The 24794-nt window shown below is 46.4% G+C and overlaps 1 protein-coding gene across 2 annotated transcripts in view; it reads right to left on the minus strand.

The window, feature by feature from the left end:
* ACBD6 (acyl-CoA binding domain containing 6) overlaps positions 1–20096 on the minus strand; it is an 82661-nt gene extending 62565 nt beyond the window's left edge. The window contains exons 1-3 of one of the 2 annotated variants that reach the window (XM_038144281.1): positions 19851–20093; positions 13054–13118; positions 12466–12562 (exon numbers count right to left, since the gene is read on the minus strand). In XM_038144281.1, the coding sequence (XP_038000209.1) occupies positions 12466–12562; positions 13054–13118; positions 19851–20048 (360 nt within the window). In that variant the 5' untranslated portion in view covers positions 20049–20093. Of the gene's footprint in view, positions 1–12465; positions 12563–13053; positions 13119–19850 lie in introns of both variants that reach the window. The other variant, XM_038144282.1, reaches the window with a different exon arrangement.
* Positions 20097–24794: the final 4698 nt, after the last annotated feature.

Consider the following 24794-nt stretch of genomic DNA (forward strand, 5'->3'; position numbering starts at 1 on the left):
GAGATTAGAAGCTCGTTAATTGTGCGTGCCATAATTGCTGCCGTCTTTTCCTTTGCTAGTTAAGGCCAGTGCCAGGAGAGCCAAGGGGAGGAGGGTGCTCTCCACCCCAAACGCAGGTGGTCCGAAGATGAGAGCCCTGGGATGCGGAGGAGATGTCGCTCGTCCCCGCACGCCGCGGGAGGCGGTGACCCCGGAACAAAGCGGGAGCTCCTCGGGCTGCGCGGCTAATGAGGCGTGAAATGAGGACAAACAATGCTCTCTTCCAAAGGTATTTTCCACCTGTATCCTTCTGACTTTACAGCTCGGCTGAACTTCACGCTACCTGCGGCGGGAGCGAAGGGAAATATTAACCCTTTGGAGGTGATGCTACCGCAGGAAACATATCTTTAACTACTTATAAAATCAGGCGTTGTTCGACATGGTTTAAATTCATCAAACCCTTCCTTCCTGACTAAGACATGAGCTCAGCATTTCTCACTCTCTTCACTGAGCGCTGCAAGGCAGTAACACCCAAATAAGACACAAATCCCTCCTGGCTGAGGACAGCCTCTGCAAAGCCACCTTTCACAAAAGGCTGCCCACGCCAGCCCGATGAATGACTGTCATAAAGAGACTATTAGAATATTCCTCTCTCAACAATGCTCCTTGGCTCCCAGCAGCAGCTCGGCCCCAGCGTGCACATGACTCAGCACCTGGAGCCTTTTCAAGAGCCCACCGAGGATCGGAACAATCTGAGCAAACTGCCCCTGAAAAATGCCAGCACGGCGGGGTTGAGGTGATTTTTTTAAAATATAAATATTTTAATCATTCCCATTCTTCCCATTCTTCCCATTTTTCCCATCATTCCCATTTATCCCATCATTCCCATTCTTCCCATGATTCCCATGATTCCCATTCTTCCCATTAATCCCGTTTTTCCCAATTATCCATTTCCAATATTCCCATTTTTCTCCTTTTCCCCATTTTCCCCATTATTCCCATTTTTCCCATTCCCATCATTCCCATTTTCCCATTATCCCCATAATTCCCATTTTTCCCATCATTCCCATTTCCCCCATTCCTGTTCCCATTATTCCCAGAACTCCCATCATTCCTATCATTCCCACTATTCCCACTATTCCCACTATTCCCATTATTCCCATCATTCCCACTATTCCCATCATTTCCCCCATTCCCATTTTCCCCATCATTCCCATCATTCCCATTTTCCCCATCATTCCCATCATTCCCATTTTTCCCATCATTCCCACTATTCCCATTTGAATGCAAAAATTTCATTTTTAAAATTTAAAATATTGGTTTTTGTTTTAAATATTGAAGGGGCAGTTCAGTTAATATTCCAATAATGTCTAAATGTAAAGCTTTCGGGTTCTTTGAAGCCTCATCACAGAATTTCCCTTTAAAAAACACAATTTAAGGCAGGGAAAATATTTTCCAGATTACAGTCAAAAAATAAAAACCAACATTCTATAAGTAATGTCATAGTTAAACAGTGCTGTGATCTAAAGCAAAGCTTTGCAGATTACTCATTTAACTTTAACGACTTAATTAATAACTGCACCATAATCACAGTTGGTAATTAGTAGTAAAGACAGACAGGGGAAGGGAAATAAATGTAAAATGTGTAACATAATTTTGAGCAAGTCTTATGCTTGCTGGGAGCTGTGATTTCATGACTCACTGTACACATTTTAGCATATGCGTGGAAGGAAATACTATGCTCAAAAAAAAAAAAGCCCCGAAGCAGTGGCTTCCCACAGTTTTTGGTTTGTGGAGCACTTTTTTTAAAAGGAAAAGCAGACATGGAGATGGAAGCACAAGACCACCAGCAGGCCCCTTTCCTGACATTCTTTTCATGGACTCTGCCAAAACTTGCATATTCCCAGTGCCTGCAGCCCAAAGGGTGAAGTGAGTGTGGTGTTGTTTGGACCCTTCCAGCATGAAGGAAAGCAGGTCAGTCCTGGAGCAATCAATCCCTTCTGTTCCATCACCTGTATGAAAATCCATGAATGCCCAAGCTACAGACACAAACACAGCCTGTACTGTAATTGTTGGGGTTTTTTTTGTCAATTTAATACAAGATATTTATAGAGATTTACACAGACATTTGTAGGAGCAAGAAGTATATTCTGAGCCAAGCTGGAAATACTGAATAACTCCACAGCTTGGGATGAAACAGGTGCTCTGAAGCCTGAAAACTGAAGGCAGCCCTAAATTTTGATAAATAAAGGACATGAGCAGCCATCCTCTGCTTTCTGGTGTGACACTGGGCCAGACATCACTGCAGAGGCCACCATCCCCACTGGTGAAAGGAACAGCTCTGAGGCTGCTAGAGCAGTGCCACGGCCATTCACATCTCAGCTGTGAAGGCACAGGGTGGATTTATGAGGTCTGCAGGCACAGGAATGGCAGAATGAAGAGATCTCTGTTGGTCCCAAGCAGGAACAAGGAGGTTTCCAAATGTACAGTGCAACCCTTGGCAGGCTCAGCCTGAGGGATGCAGGCTCTGGAAGCAGCAGCCCTTAGTGCTGAGCACTGAGGCTGTGCCTGAGCCTCTCCCTGCCTTTGTGTTGGTTAGTTCAGCTCAAAGCACCTACAGGATGCTCCAGAGGCCTTTGAGGAGTGCCAGCTTTCCTTAAAATAGGAGTAATTTGGTACAACAGTGTCAAAATATCCAACTAGGAGACAATAGCTGCCCTTTTAAAGGAAAACTTTTTCTAATCTAAGAGACAAATAGCGTTTACATGACATTAACCAACCTGTTAGTTAACATCCAAACAAAATCCTAATCTCCAGTAATTACACTCAATACTTCCTTAATATTTCCTGTAAAGAGCAAGCTAAACATAGCCACTTAACCTTTTCCTAATTCAAAAAGCAGTATTTTCATTAAAGAAACAGCTTACTTATGCTATAGCTTATGCTGTGCACAAAACAATTACAGCTGGTTTCTCCTACCCAAAAGCATATGCTATTTTTAATTAACACACTCTCTCTTTTAAACCAGCCTTCGCCCTGCCATGTGAAGCAGCAGGGTACACAGACCCTTCCTGTGTTTGAATACTTTCAAGTAAATGTCTACAGCTCCACACTTAAACATCAATGTATTACATATTCCACAGTAAGATAAACCTGCAATTTCTACCCGAGTTCCTGAATTTTTTAAGAGCATCTGACACAGCAAGCTGAGAGTCTTGCAACAGCTTCAATTACCTGGAAAAATCAGATTTTTTTTTTTGTAATTAGAGGTTGAGTCCTTCCCAATTTAAAGCAGTCAAGCTGCCTGCCCAGCCTGGTGGGTTGCTGACAAAAATAGGAGCAGGAGTTTCAGGAGCAGAGCAAGCAAGAGAGCAGCAGAGCAAGTCCAAGCCCCACTCTGGAATGTCCACCAAGTGCCACCAGCAGAGGAGTCAATCCCTGCTCCTCCCACCCTCACTCGGCTATCCCAAAAACCAGGATTTTCCATGTTTCTGGGCACTCCAGGGAACCATTGGCATCCACGGGTGTCAGGAAGGCTCTCTCCTGCTTAGGAAGCAACCTGGGATGCAGGAATCATCACAGAACCACAGAAGGCTTTGGGTAGGAAAGCACCTTAAAGGTCACCTTTTTCCAACCCCAGCTAAAAGTGGGCAGAGAGAGCAGATCTTGCCCTCCTGGTCCTCCTCACCTCACCTTGCAATTTCCTATTTATTCTTTCTTCCTTCCAAACCTCCTGTTCTCCCAGAGGCTCTGCTCTCTGCCCCAAGCACCTGAGCTGCCCATGGCAGCTTCCTGCTGCGTTCAACACCTCTCCTCTGCCCCAAGCCCACCCTGCAGCTTTCCCAGCCCCCAGTTTTGTCACATCAGCACTCCCAAAAGCATCATGTACCAATTTGTTTTAGAGTTTTCAGTACAGAAATGAACCTCGCAGGAAAGTTTTGATGGCTGGTGGAGTCACTTCTCATCTCACAACACTGCTCTTTCCTGCTTCCAGCCTCACACAGCTACTTCATAAAAATGAGCTTTTCAGTGCTTTTGTTATTCACGTTTTTGTGGCTGAGGAGCAGCAGCACTGCTGCTAAAATCTGCAACAAATGAAAACACACTTGGCATTCACACACCTTCCTTGCCTTGCCAGAAACTGCCACCTCAAGGCAGAAATGACAGAGGGCACCTCTGGTTGCATCTCAGTCGTTTCAGCTTCTGGTCTGAAATTTTAACAAATTCAACCTTGCCATCTCAGTTTAGGCCAAGATCCCTGGAGATATCAGTATTTAACCATTTTCTGTCAACTCAGCTACAGAAGCAACAGCCTTCAGCACAGGATCTGCAGCAACTGACACCTGATCTGGTGACACTGAGATGCCTTCTCAGCTAGGACAGCAATTGCTCAAGTGAAGTTTTAAGATCCCAGAGCTCAGCTGCATCCTGTGCTTCCAATCCCACAGCCATGGGATCACAGAAGAACCAGGTGTTGTGGGACTGCGGGCAGACAGCAGAACCTGTTACTTCTGGACAATGATTACAGGGATAACAAAAAGCAACAAATTCCCTGCTGCACACAAAGTTGCACGGTAAAGTCTTTTGTCTCACTCTGTTACATCTCGTCATCACTGTATGCCAGTAGTTTGAGATTATATATATAAATTTACTTGCTCTTTTTTTTTTTTTTTTTTATCTGCCTCTGGTGTATCTGGCTAGCAGGCAGTGTCTTCATCCACCTGCAAGCCAGGAATCAGGATGCTGGAATGCCACACTTTGCTGCAGCAGCACACTCAGCAAGGCAGAGCTATGCCTCTAATTATTATTTTTTTTTTCTGAGTACATGCCAAATAGTATATTCTGAAATATTTCTGTAATCAGTGCAAGATGGTGAAAATTAATTCAGTGATGCATTCAAAAGAAAAATATTTAAATTTTAATATTTAACCAAAATCACTGATGGTGACCCCCCCAAATTTCTCGGTTGGAATTCTCAAAATCCACTACTGTTACATCCAAGTAGCTGCAAGAGAATATGTTATGCTACTCACAGCACACTGACAACACAGTGCATCAACAGGGCTGGATCTGAGCTGCAAAAATGAGGACTAGCATCTCTGCAAGCCAAAGTTAGCCCTTGGAGGGCTGGTATGATTGCATATTTAACATACAGTATATTCTCAGCAACAACAGGCAGCTTAAAAGGAGGCAGAGAGAAGAGGAATAACCCTTGCCATGATAATTCTCTTTCTTGAAGAAGCTTAGGGGCACAGAAATGTGGGCAACCCCTGTACAGGATTTCAGTGCAGCCTTCAATCCATGACTGCATTGCTGGTTTGCTTCCTAAACTTCAGCCTCTCTGAAATACAGACTTGCAGCTTGGCACTGCTGTATTTCAATCAATCGCTTGGTCGAGGATCAGAATGTCATAAATAAAAGGAGCTGAGACCATAAATTTCTGCAGAGATGTAAAATCAAAGAGAACAATCCAACACACTCCCAGGGGGTAGGAGGCTGACACATATTCCAGCTGTTTATATTCCTACTATGAGATGCTTGTTCATTTTAACTTCTTCACTTCTGCACAGCTTGCCAGAGCCACAATTCCAAACAACAGTGTGGGTCTGGCATTTTGTTTTGTGCTCAGCAATAAATGGCTGCAGGAGATAAAAACCCCTGTGATTGATCTAACTTGTCCACAAACAGAATCCAAGCCCCACCAGCACAGCACCCCAGTGCCTGGCTGATGAGTTACTTGCAAAGACAGGGACAGAAAGGCAGCAAATGACCTATGGACAGCTGTGTTTGTGAGTAGGATCTGTGTCAGGGACTTAAAGCATCAACACACAGTCCTCATCAGAAGATGCAGCAAAACAACACTACCCACCTTTAATTGTGGAAGAATGGGGAAATTTAGTTCATGTTTGGAGTGTGGTATTTTAGTTTGACACAAAAGGAACTACAAAACATCCCCTTGCTGATAAGAAAAATTGGTTCTGAAAGCACGCTCCAAAAGTAAAGCACTTAATATCTAAATTTGTAGATAATAACAAAGTGCCTTTTTTCCTGGATAAAATAAGGTGGGTCACCTCACCTTTAGTTTCACAAGTAGGAGTGTACACAAACAGCAAGGTTTTGTGAGCCATGCACAGTAAATAACTGCATCCTCCACCAACTCTACCTTCATGCTAGACTGTCCCTCATACAGCTGGCAAAAGAATCCCTCTGTGTGTTAACTAAACCTTCTCAGGACATAAAAATCCTCAAAAACCATTACATACCCCAATGTAGTTCACAAAAAACCAACTCAGCAGTTTGTCTAAAATCAGAGGATACTGTAGTCTCACATACCCCAAAGCCAGAAGCCTGGGGTGGATCAATTTTCTGGTTTTAATCTTAATTTCTAGTGCTTTGTTTTCTGCTAAAAGAATAATAATAAAGGAAATACAGGCCTGATGATTTGGCTTTGCTCTGTTTTGTTTTCCAAGGGGAAGAGCTTGATTAGAGTTTACAAATTGTTTCAGTGATATGCTTCTTCCAAAGTGGTCTGAAAATAAGAGCTGAAATAAGAGCTTTCAAAAAAAAAGTAGAGCAAACTGTGATCTTTGCTTTCCATATTTTGTTAGAAATTATTGTTACTGTTATCAACAACATTTGGGTAAATAAATAAAAAAAAAAAACAACCAAAAAGTCAGATATGAAATTCCCTAAGGATCAAGTGCCACAGCAGGATCCATACAAAGAAATGTGCAGAGCAAAGCCCCCAGCACGGTTCCACAGCTCCTCTTCCCAGTGTGCTGCATTAGCACAGGACAGCAAGCTTTAGGGAGCACAGCCATAATTTGATTAGTGCCCACTTTACACGATGCAATTAAATTGCTTTTATAGTACAAAAGAAATAAAGTCGCTATTTTTCAACGTTTTTGACCTGGCAGCACAGCAAACCATAAATTGAGATATTTCCCCAAACAAAGCAGGTAACTGAGCTCACTGCTGCTGGTGACAGGCACAGAGAGACCCAAACAGGTCCCTTCCCCTCCTGCTCTTCCCATCCCCCTTGTAATCCTGCCCACACCACTCTGCTGCTCTTTCCCAAGCACAAACAGTGGCTGCTGGGCCAGATTATCAAGGGAGACATCTGTTTGTGTGATAGACAAAACAGGAAAACACGATGGGTGCACTCATTTTGTTTACAGACAACAGTTTTTCTAATGCATTTCTTAATTTCCAGAAGAAATTCCGCTGGCCTGCAGAACTAACCAAGAAATCCAAAGATTTCAGCCTGAAACTGCATTTACCAGCCACTAATCTAATTCTTAGAAGTTGACCAGACATAAAACCTGTAAGCTACAAAAGAGCAAAGCTTCTTGTTCCAAATATCAACAGGGCAGACTTGAGCAATGAATCCAAATTTAAGAAAAATTCAAATTTTGATTTCCAATTTTTTGAATTGTCATTGGAAACAGAGTTTGTATTTGAGTCATTACCAAAATTTTTCTGTTCTCTTGGAGATCCTACACTACAGAGATTCTAAGCTGCCTTGGAGAGCTTAATTAAATACAAGAGGCTCATCAATTTAAATCAATTATTAAAATAATTCAGTTAACACCTGGTGCAACCTGCCAAAAGCCCACACAGACCTCAGCTCTTCTGCAAATCAGGGAATTGTTTCTCCTGCTTTTCACTGTATTCCTGAACTGCAGATTCTCTTTCCCACATTTTAGTTTCAACTTGCTTATTGCATATAAATGTGACAGAGAAAGGCTATTTCACCAGAAGGGATGGAGCCCAGCCCTGGGCACAGGGTACCTGGCCACCCACCTTATCAAATATTGCCCCCTGCAGTACTTCCTGCAAAAACACCCAATGGACAAATCCATTTGTTTTATTCCCAAAGGATTTCCAGCTTACTGGACTGCTCTGACCCTGTAGCAATTGTGCATTTGCTATTTTATTCACTCTGAAGTTAGTTTTCTGTTTCATGAGCCTTTTTGTCCCCCAAGGGTCCTCTCCTGGCATGACCTGGTGTTCCCACACCAACCCAGCAAAGGAGAGATTTTACTCCCATTTACTATTTGGGCCAGACTACACAAAATTAAATCCTCCCCTACTCAAACAAGGCACAGAATAGTACTTAAAAAAAAAAAACCACAGGCAACTTTCTCTCCTGGAAGCACCAGAAATGCAACTTCAGACCTTTAAGAGCCTAAAAAGATGCTTGGTGAATGCCTATTTTCTTTGAGGTGGAGCTCTCTTTCCCTTTGAGAGAAGTCTCTGCTCTTCAGATTCCTGATCTCCAACTTTCCTCATTATACAGCAGAAATTTTACTAACTGCATTATTGGTGAAGCCGAGTCAAGCAAGTTACAATGCCAACTTCTTAAACATTGATATACAAATAGAAAATCTTTAAGTCCTCCTGTGAGTTTCAGCACTCAAAGCAAATAGGAAGAGGAGTGTAAGTGTTTGGGAAAGGATGCCACCGAAGTTAGTAGTGACAAGGTGTTCAGATTCAAACTGGTAAATATGTAATATACGAAATAGGAAAAGGAAATATTTCGAACCGAGCTATGCCAAAACTGCAATCAGCAAATGGAAGGCTAAATGTGCTGAGCAAATCTGGATGCTTTTTTTATTATTTATTTTTATTGTTTGAGCTGTGCCATATAACCATCTCGTTACAAGAACGGATCAATAACAGCTCCCGGCCACCCCTGCAGTGTGGTGTCACACCTCCACCCACGGCCCCTGCGACAGGATTTCGGTGGAAGGGACGCGTTCAGTGCTGCTAAGAAAGGAAGTGCTGGCCTCCTTCTGCTTCTTTGGGTTTGAAAAACTTGAAGCCAGCGGGGATTTGTGATATCCAGTACACAAGAGAGATGATAATTTGGCAATGTGCGGGGGACTGCAAACAGCCACTACGACTCTCAAAGCTGCAAGCACTGAAGTGCCCAATGATGCAGCGATGTACATGAGATCAAAGTGACTGCATGAAGGTGACAGCCATCATCTGAAGGTGACACTCCCCAAATCCCTGAGCCCGCTGCTGAGGCTGCAGGACAGCACCACGGCAGTGGGAACGCAGAGCCAGAGGGACACGCGTGCGGTGGCTGGCACGGAGGGCAGGAGAGTGTCACCACCACGCTCACACCGGCCAAGCCACCAAAAGCAATTGTCATTTGCTGCCAGTAAAGCAAGAAGAGGACAGGTGGACACAGGAGAAGAGAAGCAGCCAGGACACATCTTCCTTGGGTAAAGGACCCGAAGCGGCGGGAGGTGCTGACGGCATGAAATGTTTCTGTTTCAGGCTGGAGAATGCAAAAGAATGGCTTCATAAATTATTCTCTGTTCTGGAGGAAGAGCGAATAGACTTGAAGGACAGGTGATGTCTCTGAAATATGCAAATAGAGCTGAGCTGGTCCAAGCAATTACCTTTCCACTGCCTGGAACTTCAGACTGAAAGGAATGACTCACAAGAAACAAAAGATGTGCTATAAGGTAGAAGATGACGAAGGAAGACTGCATCAAGAGGAGAATGGAGACAGCATGGAAAAGAATATTCCTGACCTCCTACTAACAGCTGTTCTTGGGAAAAGGAGCAAAAGAACCCACAACACATAGGAAGACCATGCCACACAGAAGGGCTGAATTGCAAAACATCCTGAAATCATCCTGTGATTGTTCTAGACCAACACAGCCATGAGATTCCCCTGGCTTCATGGATGTAAAGACAATGGACCTCACCTCAAATACTCTCGAGGTTACCTGTTAATTTTAAAGATTTTCCAGCAAATAAAATTGCTGAAAATAAGGGCAGTATGATAACTTTGTGCCAGGTTTTAGACAAAGCTCTGAAAGAGAAGATGATGCAGGACTATGAGAAAACCTGCGGGCAGCAAGGGTGAAAAAGAAACTAAACTACATTGGAAATAGCCAAGCAGGTACAGACAAAAAGGGCACACAAACTTCAGAGAGCAGAGAACAGCTATGCTGCTGCCTCCCCACATTTAGCTGTCTCCTAATGAAGTGTGGGTACTCCAAAGTCAGTGCAGGAATAGGAAGCAGCAGGTGAGGTTTGGGCTGCTGTTAAGAGTTCTTGTTGCTTCTGGACACAAATTCAGGGCAGGCCTACTGCATCAGAATTCTTTTACTTCAGTTTTTTTTTCTCCATCCAAAACAAAGATACTAAATTAAAGCAGGTAAATCTGATGCTGGAAGTGTATTATGAAGAAACTTCAATATGAAAGGATGAATCAATGGAGAAACAAGAAAAAGGAATGAAGAAGTGGATCTATTTGGACTACACAAGAAATACTGGATTTAGTTCCATTTTATTTGTTAACAAAAACACTGAGAGCCTGAAGGCTGCAGAACAGCAGCAAATCTGCTGAGGAAAAAAATGAATCTATGAAAAAAATAAGTGATTTTAAGCTTAAAATTTTACTGAAGGACCAAGATAATAAAGCACTTCTGCAAATATATGAAACAGGAGACTGAGGAGGATTTAAAATAACACAAAAGAACAATTTTAACGGGTGAGACGAAAGGTTGAAGAAAAAGTAAGTTGGAAATATTGAGAAAGTTTTAAATAGCAAAATTCCCAAGGATGCACAACAAGAAATTGAACACTTTTGTACTGTAATTACTATTTATGATTCATAATGATATGAAACCCAAACTTTTCAAATTTGTAATGTGCACTTTATACTGCTTTTAAACCAAGCATTTGGAGTATTTCATTCAGAATCTGTGGCATGTAAGAAAAATGTGAAGGAACCCAGCAGATGAGCATGTAAAGGAGACACAAAGACAGTGATGAAGCACCTTGTAATGTACCCACAGCTCTTTTCTATAAATCCAATTTGAAATTTGAAGACTAAAGTAGCTATTTTATCTCCATCCCCTGACACATACATCTCCATCATTTTAAAGAGCAGAGCTCCCTCTCGTGGCTCCACAACGTGGATTTGGTGGGGAGAAGGACAAACGGGAGAGCAGCACGAGATGCATCAGAGAGGACTCCCGAGAGCACTCCGGTCCTATAAAAGTGGAATTAAAAGGATGATGTAATAAGGACAGGTGAATTCTTGTGAAGAAAGCAAAGCTACCTTTATTTCAGTGCTGACTTTTAAATGACATTTTCTGCTAAGATGACCTTTTTACCTTAGGAGAAGAGGGGAGGAACAATGCTCCCAACCTTTCTCTGTTTGCTGGATGGGTTCTTTAAAATATTTGTTTTGTAAAAACATATTACTCTTCTTTCCTGGCTGACAGTTTTGTAACCTGAAGCTCACAGCTCTGACAGTAAGTATTCCTCTGAGGCAAGGAAGTGAAGGGAATACCCAAAAAGCTAAACCTGTCACCACACGGAAAAATTTGTTTAGGAAAGCACTGAGTATTTTGTTTGAATTTTTTTTTCATTTTTAAATTAATATTCACATGTTTCACTTGACACTTACTTCATTCAGGATTCTACATAGATTTTTACTAATTACTTTATTTCTGTATGAGAATTTTAGCCTGGACAAGAATTTACCCAGCAAGCAGCCAGCGCTGGCTAACTGCACAGTGCATAAAACTATTTTCTCCAAGGGCATTAAAAAGGATTTTTTATAAATGACAACCTTTCTTTGCTGCAAAACCACTATGAATGGCATGGAACATGAACTAGTGAAGGAAAAAAATTAACCTTAAACCTCAAGAACAGCATCAGAAGACAAGTGAAAATCAAATTTTTGATTCACAAGACTGTGCCCACACAAGATTTTGCTTCCAAAGCACGGGAGTAGAGAACAAATTTCCTACCATGAGAAGAAATTACCATGCTTTCAGCATTTTACTATTAGTGAAATATCTCCACTCTATTTCCAAAGGCTATACTTTTTTCCAAAGAGCAATCCTCTTTAAAAATTGTATAAAAGTCAGTCTATAAACAGGAGATATCCTTAAGGATTCAATCAAGTAATAAACCTGGTAGATGAAAGACAAATTAATTAAAATGACAGTACAGTCTCCCTATAACACACAGATACAGACTTGTTATGTTGGAGTACCTAATCATAATCAGATTTGGTAATTTGCTGCATGGAAACAAAAAGGAAACATTTTTAGAATTGATCATTCAGTTCATGTCACTTTCATGGAGATTGCTTTCTATTGATCAACATTTAAAGAGTAGTTGAAAAGAGAAGGATGAGAAAAGGATAAAAAGTATCTTTACATGCTAAATACAGCATGAACCAATAAGAGCAAAATAAATTAGATCACTACAGCCAAACCAACCCTGTGCATGCATTGGCTGTAGTGAAGATCATTATGAATGAAAGAGATGGTTCTTCATGCTTCAGTCACAACAAAAGGAGTTTTAGAAACGAATTTAGACTTTAATCTGCTCAAAATGAAGTTTGCCATGCAGCAATTAAAGCCTGTGAGAAGCTGAACCATTGTCAGCTTCACGAAGACGAATGCTGGTTGGTTTTCCAAAGGATATTTCCACGTTTCCTACCTGTGGATTCCAACTGGGGTCGAGTTTTTTCACTGCAGCGATGTACTCCTGCATGGCTTGGTGAGGGCTGGTATCTCCCAGGGCTTTCCAAGCCTCCCTAGGAGCAACAGCAAAACATCAGTGAGCCCCTCAGAGACAGCACAAGGTGTTTTTGTAGTGCCATCAGTGGAACACAGCAAACAGATTCATCAGAATCCTTTCAGGGCAGGCAAAGCCATCTTTCACTCAGCTTGAAACGGTCAACTTTTCTCTGAGGCCATGAATGGCCACTGTCAGTGCAGGTCTGTGGTGAAAGGATCTTTCAGGGGATCCTGATCCAGGCTGGAACACAGTTTGTGTTCACAGAGCTGCAGCTGTTCTCACATCTTTGCTGTATTGCATGCCAGTTCTGGATGAAGGCAGTAAATAAAGGAGACTGGTATTTCACATCTGTATCAGGCATAGCAGCAAACATTTCCCTGTTCAACAAAGAATTTTAAAGCCATTTCAGGGGCAACTGCCCTAGCCCCATGATTTGTCTACAGATGAGACAAGACGGAACAAAAAGTAGAGCCAGAATTGCAAGGAATGACAAGGATTTCCTCTTACCATTTCTGCTTTCCCTCAAAGTCAAAGAAGCTTGGCTTGGGGGTGTTACAGGTTCCAAGTTTCACCTAAAGAAAAGAAATTTCCTTCTGTCAGAACAAAACAAAGGGGACTTGTGCAGGGAAAATTCTGTGTTCTGACGGTTTCACGGTAACTGTGTCATAAGGCCAGAAAAAAGGGTTTTTTGGGGAACAGCCTCATCAACCCCATCTCACCCCTGCTTTAGCACCTCTGCATCCCTGGGTTTTCTTTGCATGATGCACGGGAAGCAGTTTTGTTGTGCAGCTCATTTCTTTTGCATCCATTACCCACAGGGATAACCAGCCAGTGATTTCTCACTAATGTTATGTTTATTACCCAGCCAAATGCCTCATCCTCCACCAGGATAAAGAAAATTTCTGTTGATTAGGGTTTCCACAGAGATGATTATTCATTACGGCTGAAATTCACCTGCTTCCGCACAAAGCTCGAGTAAACAGACTTTGCTTAATTATTTTCAAGGTCCTCTGGAAGGCAAGGGGACAACCTTGGAGCAAAGGAATGCCAGGCAGCTCCTGAATTTGCTCCGAGGCACCTGGCTGCAGGAAGCACTGCATGAGAGACAAGTCAAGGCCTGAGTGCCAGAGATGAGCCAAGCTGTCAGAAGCAAGGCAGAAATTAAAATGTGTGTGTGGGGGTGAAATGAAAAAAAAAAACAACAAGGAAGAAAGGGAACGAGCCAAAACCCAGGGACAGATACATGGAAAAAAGTGTCATAGACAGTGCAAAATCACCTTGGTGCCAGTGGGACTCAGGCAGTTTTCCACATGTAAGATTTTTTTTAACACAGGATGATGGGTGAAAGGCTGGAAGTCAGAGCTGAGCCAGAGCAGCACCTCCTGGGAAGCAGTTCCCACAGCAAGTCCCTCTAAGACAGGGCACAGCACAGATGGGGACCCCAGGGAGGGGACACAGGTACACTCTGGAGGTGGGCAAAGGCTTTTGGAGAAATGTTTTGTTAGCCAAGCGAAACCAAACTGCACCCAGCAAATGCTTTATGAAATACGCTCAAGTGTTCAGGCAGGTGAAGTGCTTAAATCAAGGAACAATTCTCCACCTTACCAGGGTGGGGATTTTATGCTGAGGATGGAAGCATTCATCAGGCTTTAAAGAGAGCATGCCCATGCTGAGGGATATTTATTAGTTACACTATGTTTTCATTTAAAGTGTTAGAGGATATGAGTGACTGTAACTGAAATTAATTTTCTGTACATCTGACTGTCTCCCAGTGAGCAATTAATCCAAATTAGAACATCTTAGCTGGCCTTTAAAACAACATATTGCATTTCAGGGAGAAATAGGAGAATAGGCTAGCAACAGTTAAGTTCTATAAATCAGTCACAGTTCATGTAGTCTTAATGTTTTTTTCTATGCTCTGAGGTGGATTGGACCACTTGTTTTAAAAAGCAAAACAAACTAGGGAATAAAATGTAAATTCATTATCTGTATGGAAAACGCCTGCTTGGCAATTCTTTAGTTCAACAGCCAACCTGCAGAAATTGGCCAAGATAGATAAAAAAAATAAATCTGTTTTAATATTAATTTTCCACTGCCATCATCAAAACACGACAGCAGTTTCCTCTCTGGAGATTTGGCACTCAAAGGCTGTTCTAGCGTTGGGGAAGACTGTTAGTAACATTGATAGTAATACAAATCAAGGAACAGTAGTTAAATTCCATCCATCAAGAGGGGGAAAAAGTGCACTTGTGCCCTGCTTGCTATTTTAAGGTACATTAAAAAGGCTTGCAGTGGTTTTGTTGGAAAGAATAAAACACGAGATTTTGGCTCCTCTCTTTTTGCTGCAAGACTCACATTGCAGAAGAAACCAACGAGGAATTTAACACAAAAAGGGGACAAGCCTGACAGCTGAGGAAGAGGAGTTAAACATGCCAAAAAAGGCAGAATTTTGTGCAGGACTCTGTCCTCCTGCTACTTCCTTAGAGGACCTCAAAAGGTGTTTTATTCCACAGCCAGCACGAAGCCAAGAGCCTGTATTAGTATTTTAAATTAAGACTTTCTCATTCTGTGTCCAGAAAATAATTATTGAAGGTCTCTAGGGTGCTGACTGGTCACTTGATGCTCAGCTCTCCTCACTTACAGTTCATCAGCTGCATTAAAAGAACATGACAGGCAGAATGCATTAAAAACTTCCTGGTATTGCTTCTGCATGCAGAGTTGCCTGCAGGCACTATTCTCCTGAGTGGCACAAACGTGACCCAGACAGCCCCAAACAGGCAGCGCCTGCAGCCATCTCCATCTGTGGCCAAAATAAATTTGGAAACCTTGGATGAGGCCTTCACCTGAGAGCTGAAGGCCAATGACATTTAAAAGAGGAAGAGATGCTCAGAGATGTGTTAATGCTGTTCACCATCCCCACACACCTTCAGCTGCTGCTCCACACTGTGAGAAACCTTGAGATTCTCCTCACTCCTTACTCCACGACTGGTTCTCCCTCCCTGCTGGTGTTAAATGGCTCTTTGCTAATTTTTCTGCCAATATATTTATACAGCAGGGTGTTTCAGGCAAATATTCCTACCTGATTGTAAATCTTGTAAGGTGAATTGTATTTGCAGCCTCCCTGCGGAGCAATAACAGGAACAGAACCTCCATGGACAGCAGGACTGTACACAAACCAAGTAAGCTATACTGCTTTTTCAAGACAGCAATTCCTGCCTGTCCCTGTCCACAGCTCTGTCCCAACCCATGGGAAAGCCCTGACTGAAAATGGGGTGTAAGGAAGGACAAGCAAACACCAACCACAGACGGGGAGGTCACGATGTCCAAGGGAATACGCGTCCCAGAGAGACAGAGAGTTGTTGTGATGCACCATATAGGTATTTAGATGTTCTGCACTGGGTGTTATGTTACATGAACTGTTCCCCTTGTATCCCTCGGATAAGGTGGTCTGTCCCCTGTAGCCCCTCCCTTTGCCCCTCCTCACTGGTGTCCCCTTGGCTGCGGCCTTCCGTCCCCGCCTCCCATTCCGCGGGTATAAATGTCCCTTGGGATTGGAATTCGCCCTCCTTTTTCACCTGGATGCTCTCCGAAGCAGATGTCCCTTTCCAGCTAATAAACAGGACATCAGAACCACGTGGAGAAAGAGGGCTTCTCATCCTTTACTTTGTCCATGTAGGATACATGCGGGCTTAAATCCCAAACTAGCTGGGGGGATTTACAGCCCGAAACCCACGGCTCCTTCAGAGAGCGACACTGGTAACAACCAAGTCAGTGCCACGGCATGGTTCCCTGCAACAGGGAGCTGCAGGCAGAAATTCCTGTGTTCAGGGGAGGCTCGTGGCATCACGTCCCTCAATACTTGAGAGACATCATGCAGAATTGGTGTTATATCCTTGAGCCCACGCTGGGAGAGACTACAGGCCCCGTTTTGCCATCAGCAGTGGATTTCCAGCTTGCCAGCACCTCTCAACATTTACAACATGGACACATCCTCGTCCTGGCAGGGCAGTTTTCCCAGTCTAATAATTTCCAGCGAGTTCTGGATCCTCCCCCCCACCCCATCTAAATCACCACTGCCAGGTCTCCATTGCTGCACCTTCTGAACCTCAGATTTTTACATCCTCCCCACGATGGGCAAGCGCTCCCTTCACCTCACCACACAAGGCCCAGACTAGTGATCTGCCCAAAGCCACACAGAATGTAGTGGAAGGGAAGAAAAATCAGTCCCAGTCCAGAGCCTTATGGCCTGGTCTGTTCCTCCTGTTGCAGGGCAGAGTCATAAACTCAGCAACATCTTCTAAAAACCTCACTGGAGATGACAACTAAGCAATTCCCTTATTTCCAGGTCTCTGACACATAAACAAAATCAGGGAGAAAAGTAATAAAATCCTGAAATGGCCTCCAATAAAAGGTAATAAAATTCCAGGAAAATGCCTATATACCCAAACAGTTTGAAATAAATTATATACAGTATTTTAACAGAGAGCTCAGCTGTTACTGTCACCTCTTTTATGACGATGCCGTATCCTAAATCAAAGCCTTTAGCGACACAAAACACTATACTGGGAAAAGACAAGGATGCCAAATCAAGGACAGTGGACAGATCTGAGTCAGCACCTTTTGTTCCACTGGGGTAATATATTAGCAGCTCGTTATGCATCCTGATATGGCTGCTGTAATTAAACACAGAAAACTTGCATTCAACGCCCTCGTTTTGATTTAAAGCACAAAAGGCTGCAAAACTTAAAGTTAGCAGGGCATAATCCCGCAGTGGCTGTGCTAGCAAACCTCTCCCATCTCCACTGCCAGGCACTCTGTACCAGGGAGGGCACCCTTCCGAACTGGGGAGGCACAGGAATCCAGGAGCCAAGCACAGCCTGGAACCAAGGAGCACAAAGGCACTTGCTGTCACATCCTGGCTGGTCAGGGACACGGGAGAAGGACACAGAAGTGCCCTGTTTTTCTCAGTGGAAAGCAGCTGGAAATCTGTGCTGACAGAGTGTTAATTGTCAGCTTTTCCTGACTTGTATCAAAACTCTTGTGAAACGGCTCCTGATTTTTGCAATTTTTAATATTAAACTCCTTATTGATCTTACAGAGCAAACACCAGGAAACCCTCTGTAGTCTGTGGACAATCATGAGCTGACAAGCAAGCAATCCCTTCCCATTTCCAGCCAGGACAGTCTCAAAGCATTTGGAACAGAGCAAAAATCAAAGATGCTATTTGCAACAAGCATCCTGAGAATACAGACCAAAAAATATAGAAAATACATCTGTTTTTCTCTCATCCTGAGCATTGTAAAATTCTCCTTGTATTTTTTTTTTCCTACCCTCCTTTATCTCACGAGGGAAAGAGAAACCTGCAGTCCTGTTTAAGCGCTAAGCACGGTCTGAAAACAAAACCTCACGTGACCAGCCTGCTTTTAACATAATTACTGGTTCCCAAACCACAGCCTGGGAGCTGCCAGCTTAGAGGATAATTCAATATTGCACTAAAAAATGGAGAGCACTTATACATGGCAGTAGTAGGACACAGGTAATCCATGTAGGAGGAACACATATGGAAGATGTGCACACCCAGTTTTGTCTGTTCATCCGAATGAGTGGGATTCAGTTCTCAGGCTGAGGCAGCACCTCTTGCCACACACTTGAGCCATAGAATCACAGAATGGTTTGGGTTGAAAGATCACCTAGTTCCAACCCCCTGGCATGGACAGGGACACCTTCCACCACAACAGGTTGCTCAGAGCTCCATCCAGCCTATATTTATAGTTTTATTCTTTCATCTTCTGGGTGTAACAACACTTACAGTTTTCTGTTTCTCTGAGTTAAGCGATTGTTACAGTCCTTTGCAACTGGTGCTTTGTTTGGGAGCCGGAAGAAGCTACATTGTGTATTCCAACAGGATGCAGCCCACAGCTTGCTCAGTTCACACAAACTGAAGGGGGAATGGGGGCTGTGTTCAAGGTCACCACCGGAACCAACCAGCTCAGGTGTGGAGCTGGTCCTCCACACCAATTTCGACCACCCTGGACTCTGCCAAAGCCAAACCACAGAATTATTTACTGGGAAAAGACCTCCACGATCATTCAGTCCAACCTTTGGCCAAACACCGCCCTTCCCACTAAACCACATGGCAAAGTGCTGCTTCTGCTTGGTTTCTGAACATTTCCAGGGATGGTCATTCCACCACTTCCCTGGGCAGCCCATTCCAGTGCCCACTAGCCCATTCTTTGCCCATTTTTTCAAGAGGCTTTTCCTAATATCCAACCTGGACCTCAGCTGGCAGAACTTGAGTCTGGTTCCTGCTGTTCAAAGGATGCAGCATCAGGGCCACCGGCACTGAGCGAGGGTGAGAGGTGAGGAACAACCGCCAGGGTGATGGATTCACAGAATCACTGGGTTTGGAAAAGACATGACCGAGTCCAGCCTCAGACTGATCACCGCCTTGACAACCAGACCACGGTGCCGAGGGCCACGTCCAGTGATTTCTTAAACACCTCCAAGAACAGCGACTCCATCACCTCCCCTGGGCAGCCCCTTCCAGTGCCTGACCACCCTTCCAGTGAGGTGGAATCCATCATTTTTCCTGATGTCCGACCTGAACCGCACCTGGTCCAGCTCGAGGCCATTTCCTTTTGTCCTGTCACATGTTACTCGGGAGCAGAACCCGACCTCCACCTGGCCACAACCTCCTCTCAGGCAGTTGTAGAAAGCAGCAAAGTTCCCCCTGAGCCTCCTTTACTACAGGCTGAGCCCCCCGGCTGCTCTTCACCAGACTTGTGCTCCAGACCCCTTCCCCAGCTCTGTTCCCTTCTCTGGACATGCTCCGCCACCTCAGTGTCCCTCCTGAATCGAGGAGTCCAAAAACGAACCCAGAATTTGAGATGCAGCCTCCCCCATGCCCAGCGCGGGGTCTCTCACTGCACCGGTCCTGCTGGAACCGAGCATTTCTATTCCCGGTGTTATTTACCACCGCTCACGCCATGGTTGATACGGCGGTGGCCTTCTCGGGCTCATGTTCAGCTGCTGGCCACCACCACCGCCAGCTCCTTTCCCGCTGGGGCATTCCCCTCCGCTCTCCCCCCAGATTTCGGGGGGTCTGTCCCACGGGACTCCATCCACCCCCGCCGCTGTCCCGGAGGGAGACACCCCCGCTCCCGCCATCACGCCGGGACGCAACTTTCCTCCTGGGCACAGCCGCCACGTTTCGGGCCGCAGCCCCGCAGGCACAGCCCCGGCCCCTCGGGGCACGGCTCCGCTCTCGCCCCCCAGCCCGGCCCGCTCAGCCGCTCCCGCCTCACCTGCTTGTAGCGGGCGTACAGATAGAGCAGCTGCTCCTTGCTGGCGGCGGGCAGCAGCGAGGGGAGCCGCTCGGCCGCCTGCTCGAAGAGCGCGGGCAGGTCCCGGTCCGGCAGCGCGGCGCCCGCGGCCGCCGCCTCGGAGCCCGAGCTGAGCTCGCCGCCGCTCCCGCCCGCCGCCGACAGCGGGGGCGACGCCATGGCGGCCCGCGCCCGCCCCGGTCCGCCCGCCAACACGCTCCCCCGCCGCGCCTCGGTACGCGCGCCCGCGCCGCCCGCGGGAAACGCGCGCGGCGCGCGAGGGTTCCGGGGGCCGCGGATCCGCGTGTCGGCGAGCGGCGACATGACGGGGAGTGACAGAATCGCTTAGGTGGGGAAAGACCTCCGAGATCATCGAGTCCAAACGTTCCCCTAGCAGCAACAACATGTTCGCCAATAAACCGTGTCCCCACGTGCCACGTCCAACAATTTTTGAGGGCTTACAGGGATGGTGCCTGCCCTGGGCAGCCTGTCCCAAAGACTGACGACCCTCTCCACATAAAAACTTTCCTATTACGAAATCTAAACCTTCCCTGCCGAGACTTGAGGCAGTTTCCTCTCATCCTGTCGCTTGCAACCTGGGAGAAGAGGCTGACACAGAGCTCATTGCACCCTCCTGTCAGGGGGTTGTAGGGAGCGAGATGTCCCCTGAGCACCCTCAGCCGCTCCTCACCAGAACTGTGCTCCAGCCCCTTCCCCAGCTCCCTTGCCCTTCTCTGGACTTGCTCCAGCCCCTCAATGTCCTTCCTGAACTGAGGGGCCCCGAACTGGACACAGGATTCAAGGTGTGACCGCCCCTGTGCCCAGCCCAAGGGAACAGGTTAAGGGGGAGGATCTCAAAGCCCATCCAGTCCCACTCCCCGCCATGGCCAGGGACACCTCCCGCTGCAGCGGGCTGCTCCGAGCTCCATCCAGCCTGGCCTGAACGCTTCCAGGGATGGGGCAGCCACAGCTTCTCTGGCCAACCCCTCCTCTGCGCCCGGCTGCCACCCGCGTCCCCCCGCGGTCCCGTCCCGGGGCTGCCGCCGCCGTCTCCTTCTCGCCATCCATCATCATCTTCCTCCTCCTCCTCCTCTTCCTCCTGCCAGGACCACTGGAGGGCGCTCGCGCGCCGCTCCGCATGATCCCGGCGAGTGCGGGGCGAGGGCCCGGTACCGGCCGGGATCCCCCAGGACAGAGCGCCCGGTACCGGCCGAGATCCCCCGGGACACAGCGCCCGGTACCGCCCGGGATCCCCCCGGGAGACAGCGCTCGGTACCGCCCGGGATCCCCCCGGGTGACAGCGCCCGGTACCAGCCGGGATCCCCTGGGACACAGCTCCCGGTACCAGCCGGGATCCTCCCGGCTCACAGCAGCCGGTACCGGCCAGGATCCTCCCGAGACACAGCGCCCGATACCGGCCGGGATCCCCCGGGAGACAGGGCACGGTGTCGGACGGGATCCCGCCGGTACACGATGTCCGGATCAGCCCGGATGAAGCCGGGACACGATGTCCGGCGTCAGCCGGGCTCCCCCCGGGATGCGGTTCCCGGTTCCCAGGGGTGACGCTGCCCTGCCCGGGGCTCCCAGCCAAGAGCCATGCCAAAAGTGCTTTATATTCCGGTATCTGCTCGGGCGGAAAGTTTCCCTCTCCGGGCACAGCTATCGAGTGCCATCTCCCTCCTTCCTCCACCCCCGGCAGCGGCGAATGGCAGCCCCGAGTCCCGCAGGGAGCCCTTGGCCAGCCCCCGGCCCGCTCCGTGCTAAGGGCTGGGGTCTCGGTTTGGAGGTGCCTGTGTCACCCCGAGGCACTGGGTGCTGGGTGAGGGTGAAGGTGCTGCCTGCACATGCCACGGTCCCTCCATGTGGTGCCTCCCAGCCAGATCCGACTCACCCACAGATTAGAAAATATCCTGAGTTGGAAAGGACACAGGAGTCCCCCTCCTGGCCCTGCACAGCCCCAAGAGTCACACCGTGCACCTGAGAATGTTGTTCAAATGTTTCTTGAGCTCTGTCAGCCTTGATGCTGTGGCCACTTCCCTGGGGAGCCTGTTCAATGCCCAAACATGCTCTGGGTGAGGAACCTTGCTCTAAAATCCCGCCTAACCCTCCCCTGACCCAGCTCCGTGCCATTCCCTCTGGGCCTGTCACTGTGATGCTCCAGCTTGCTGCCTTGGCTGTGTTGGGGCTTTTTCCACCTCTAAGAAAAGCCTCCGGCACTCAGTGGGGCTGTGAAGAGACTCAGAGGAAAAAAAGCCAACTCTCAGGCACATGGGAATTTTGGGGCTGTGCTGTGCAGGACCAGGAAGGGAACTCGATGATCCTCCTGTGTCCCTTCCAACTCAGAATATTCTACGTTTCTATGATCACTGAAGCACCTGGGCATCGCCATGCAGGGCCACCCAACCATGTCCCTGTCACTGTCCCTGAAGTGGGGTGAGTGTAGGTACACCACAGCCCTCCGTGAAACAGGGGGGGATCCCTGCATTCCAGCTTGCCCGAGTGGGGCAGTGGGGCCTCATCCTGTGCTCAGTATCAGACTGGGGACAGATTCAGCTGTGCCAGAGCCAGGAATGTGCTTGTGAGCACCCACTCTTCCCCTAGATGCTTTCTCTGGGGACAAAGGGTACCCTGCTAGTCAATGACCCCCACAGCCTGTGCAGGGGGGATGAAACCCTGGTTGGAACTGGGAGGGGGGAGAAAAGTTGAACCAACTTGGCTCTGCCACTTATAAATAAAAATTATTATTATTATCATGAATAATAAATAAATAAATATCTATCTATATGATTGACTAACACCCACCCTGGTAAACAAACAGCAATATTTATTTATAATATATTAAAATATTATATTAATATAAATATTATATATTAATATATTTTAATACACATATCTAATATATCTAATATATCAATATATATGTTATTTATTATATGTTATATGTTACATATAATATAACATATATTATATAAAATATATTATACACTATATAAAATATAAATATATTATAATAGATGTTATAAACATATAAATATTATATTATAAAATATGTATTAGATATAATAAAATATACATTATAAAAGAGATATTTTATAATAAGAATGATTTTATTTTATTATTATAAAATGATTATAATATAGAAAATATTGTATAAATATAAAATATAAAAATATTTTAAATTATTATTATATTATTATAGAATTTATCTTTACATTTTTAATTTTTTTTTTTTTTTTTTTTTTTAATTTCTCGTGCTCCCAGTGCTCCCCAGCAGCCCCGTTCAGCTCCATGCAGCAGTGCCAGCCCGGCCCCGCCGGCGCTCCGGGGCAGCCGGCCGGGCTGGCAGCGCGGAATGCGCCTCGAGCAGCCGGGGAAAAGCACTTGCAGCGGAGAAACCAGAGCGCGCAGCCTCCGCACGCTCTCCGCAGCGTCTCCATGGAGAGAGAGGCTCCCTGCCTCGCAGGGTGTCTTCTCAGAGCGCTGACAGATCCTACCAGCTCTCTTTCATTTTTTCCTTGCCTTTTTATTTGTTTTTTTTTTTTTTAAAGAGGGACTGCACGAAGGGTCTGATGCTTCCTCCCACCCCTTGCTCTGGCAGGCATGGGAGCAGGTTTGGTGCAAGGCACCCGTGGAGAGCCTGGTGTGGAAACACGGAGTTTGGGGATGCTGGGCTCAGACTGCTCCTGCTCTGCTGGATGATGTCGATGCCATGCCTGGGACAGAGCAGGATGTGAGGCCAGCCATTCTGCTGGATGCACCAACCCCCCCTGCAAACATGAGGTGGTGCAGGGCTGGGAGAGCCTCCATCATCCCAGTATGCAGGTCAAATTCAGCCCCCAGTCATCCCAGTATGCAGGTCAAATTCAGCCCCCAGTCATCCCAGAGGCAGGTCAAATTCAGCCTCCAGTCATCCCAGTATGCAGGTCAAATTCAGCCTCCATCATCCCAGTATGCAGGTCAAATTCGGCCTCCAGTCATCCCAGTATGCAGGTCAAATTCAGCCCCCAGTCATCCCAGTATGCAGGTCAAATTCAGCCTCCAGTCATCCCAGAGGCAGGTCAAATTCAGCCCACTCCCCCAGCCCTGGCTGCAGAGCACACAAAACCAGAAGCATTACAAACACCAAGCAGTAAAAAAGAAAACGTGCAGGGCCCTTGCACGGGCTGTGTGTGTGTGTCTGCCCCAGGTCCCACGCTGGGATAGCAAAGACACAATAACAGGCTGTGACCAGCAGTGCCAAGCAGGGAAAAAATATCCCTGCATAATTATCATATCCATCCTGCTGGTCAGCCCGGGGAGCTGTCATTGTCCCTGTGCAGAGGGCGGAGGCCACCACACACACCAAGCCTGAAAGCAACAAAGGATCCCTGTGAGCTAAGCTATGATTACTGATTTTGGTTTTTTTTCCCACAACAAAAGGAGAAGGAGGCAATTAGGAGCTGTTCATTTGTAGACATGCCTTTCACTGCGGGAGACACCTGCCTTTGGAGGAGGAGCAGGCTGGGCATGTGTGTGGCTCCCCAGGCCGAGTGGCACGGGGAGCCAGTGGCACTCCCCTCCTGAGGGACAGCCCCCAGCACATGTCTGATGCCTTGTGAAGGCTGACCCAGAACAGAAACTAGATGGAGTTAAAGAATAAAGTAGGGATTTATTAAAAGGCCTCAATGGGTACACCTTGGGCAGCACAAGAGCCCAGCCAGGGCTACACCCAAGGTGAACCAAAATGGTCACAAAAAACGCGCAACTGGTTTTGGTCTTTGTGAGGGTCCACAGGACAAGGGAAGAGATGAGAATCTGACTCCATGTTCTCCGAAGGTTGATTTGTTATTTTATGATAGTATATTATATTAAAAGAATGCTATACTAAAACTATACTAAAGAAATAGAGAAAGGATACAGACAGAAAGCTTAACAAGAATGAATAAT

The sequence above is a fragment of the Motacilla alba genome, chromosome 8, assembly GCF_015832195.1.
Source record: "Motacilla alba alba isolate MOTALB_02 chromosome 8, Motacilla_alba_V1.0_pri, whole genome shotgun sequence".
NCBI lineage: Eukaryota > Metazoa > Chordata > Aves > Passeriformes > Motacillidae > Motacilla > Motacilla alba.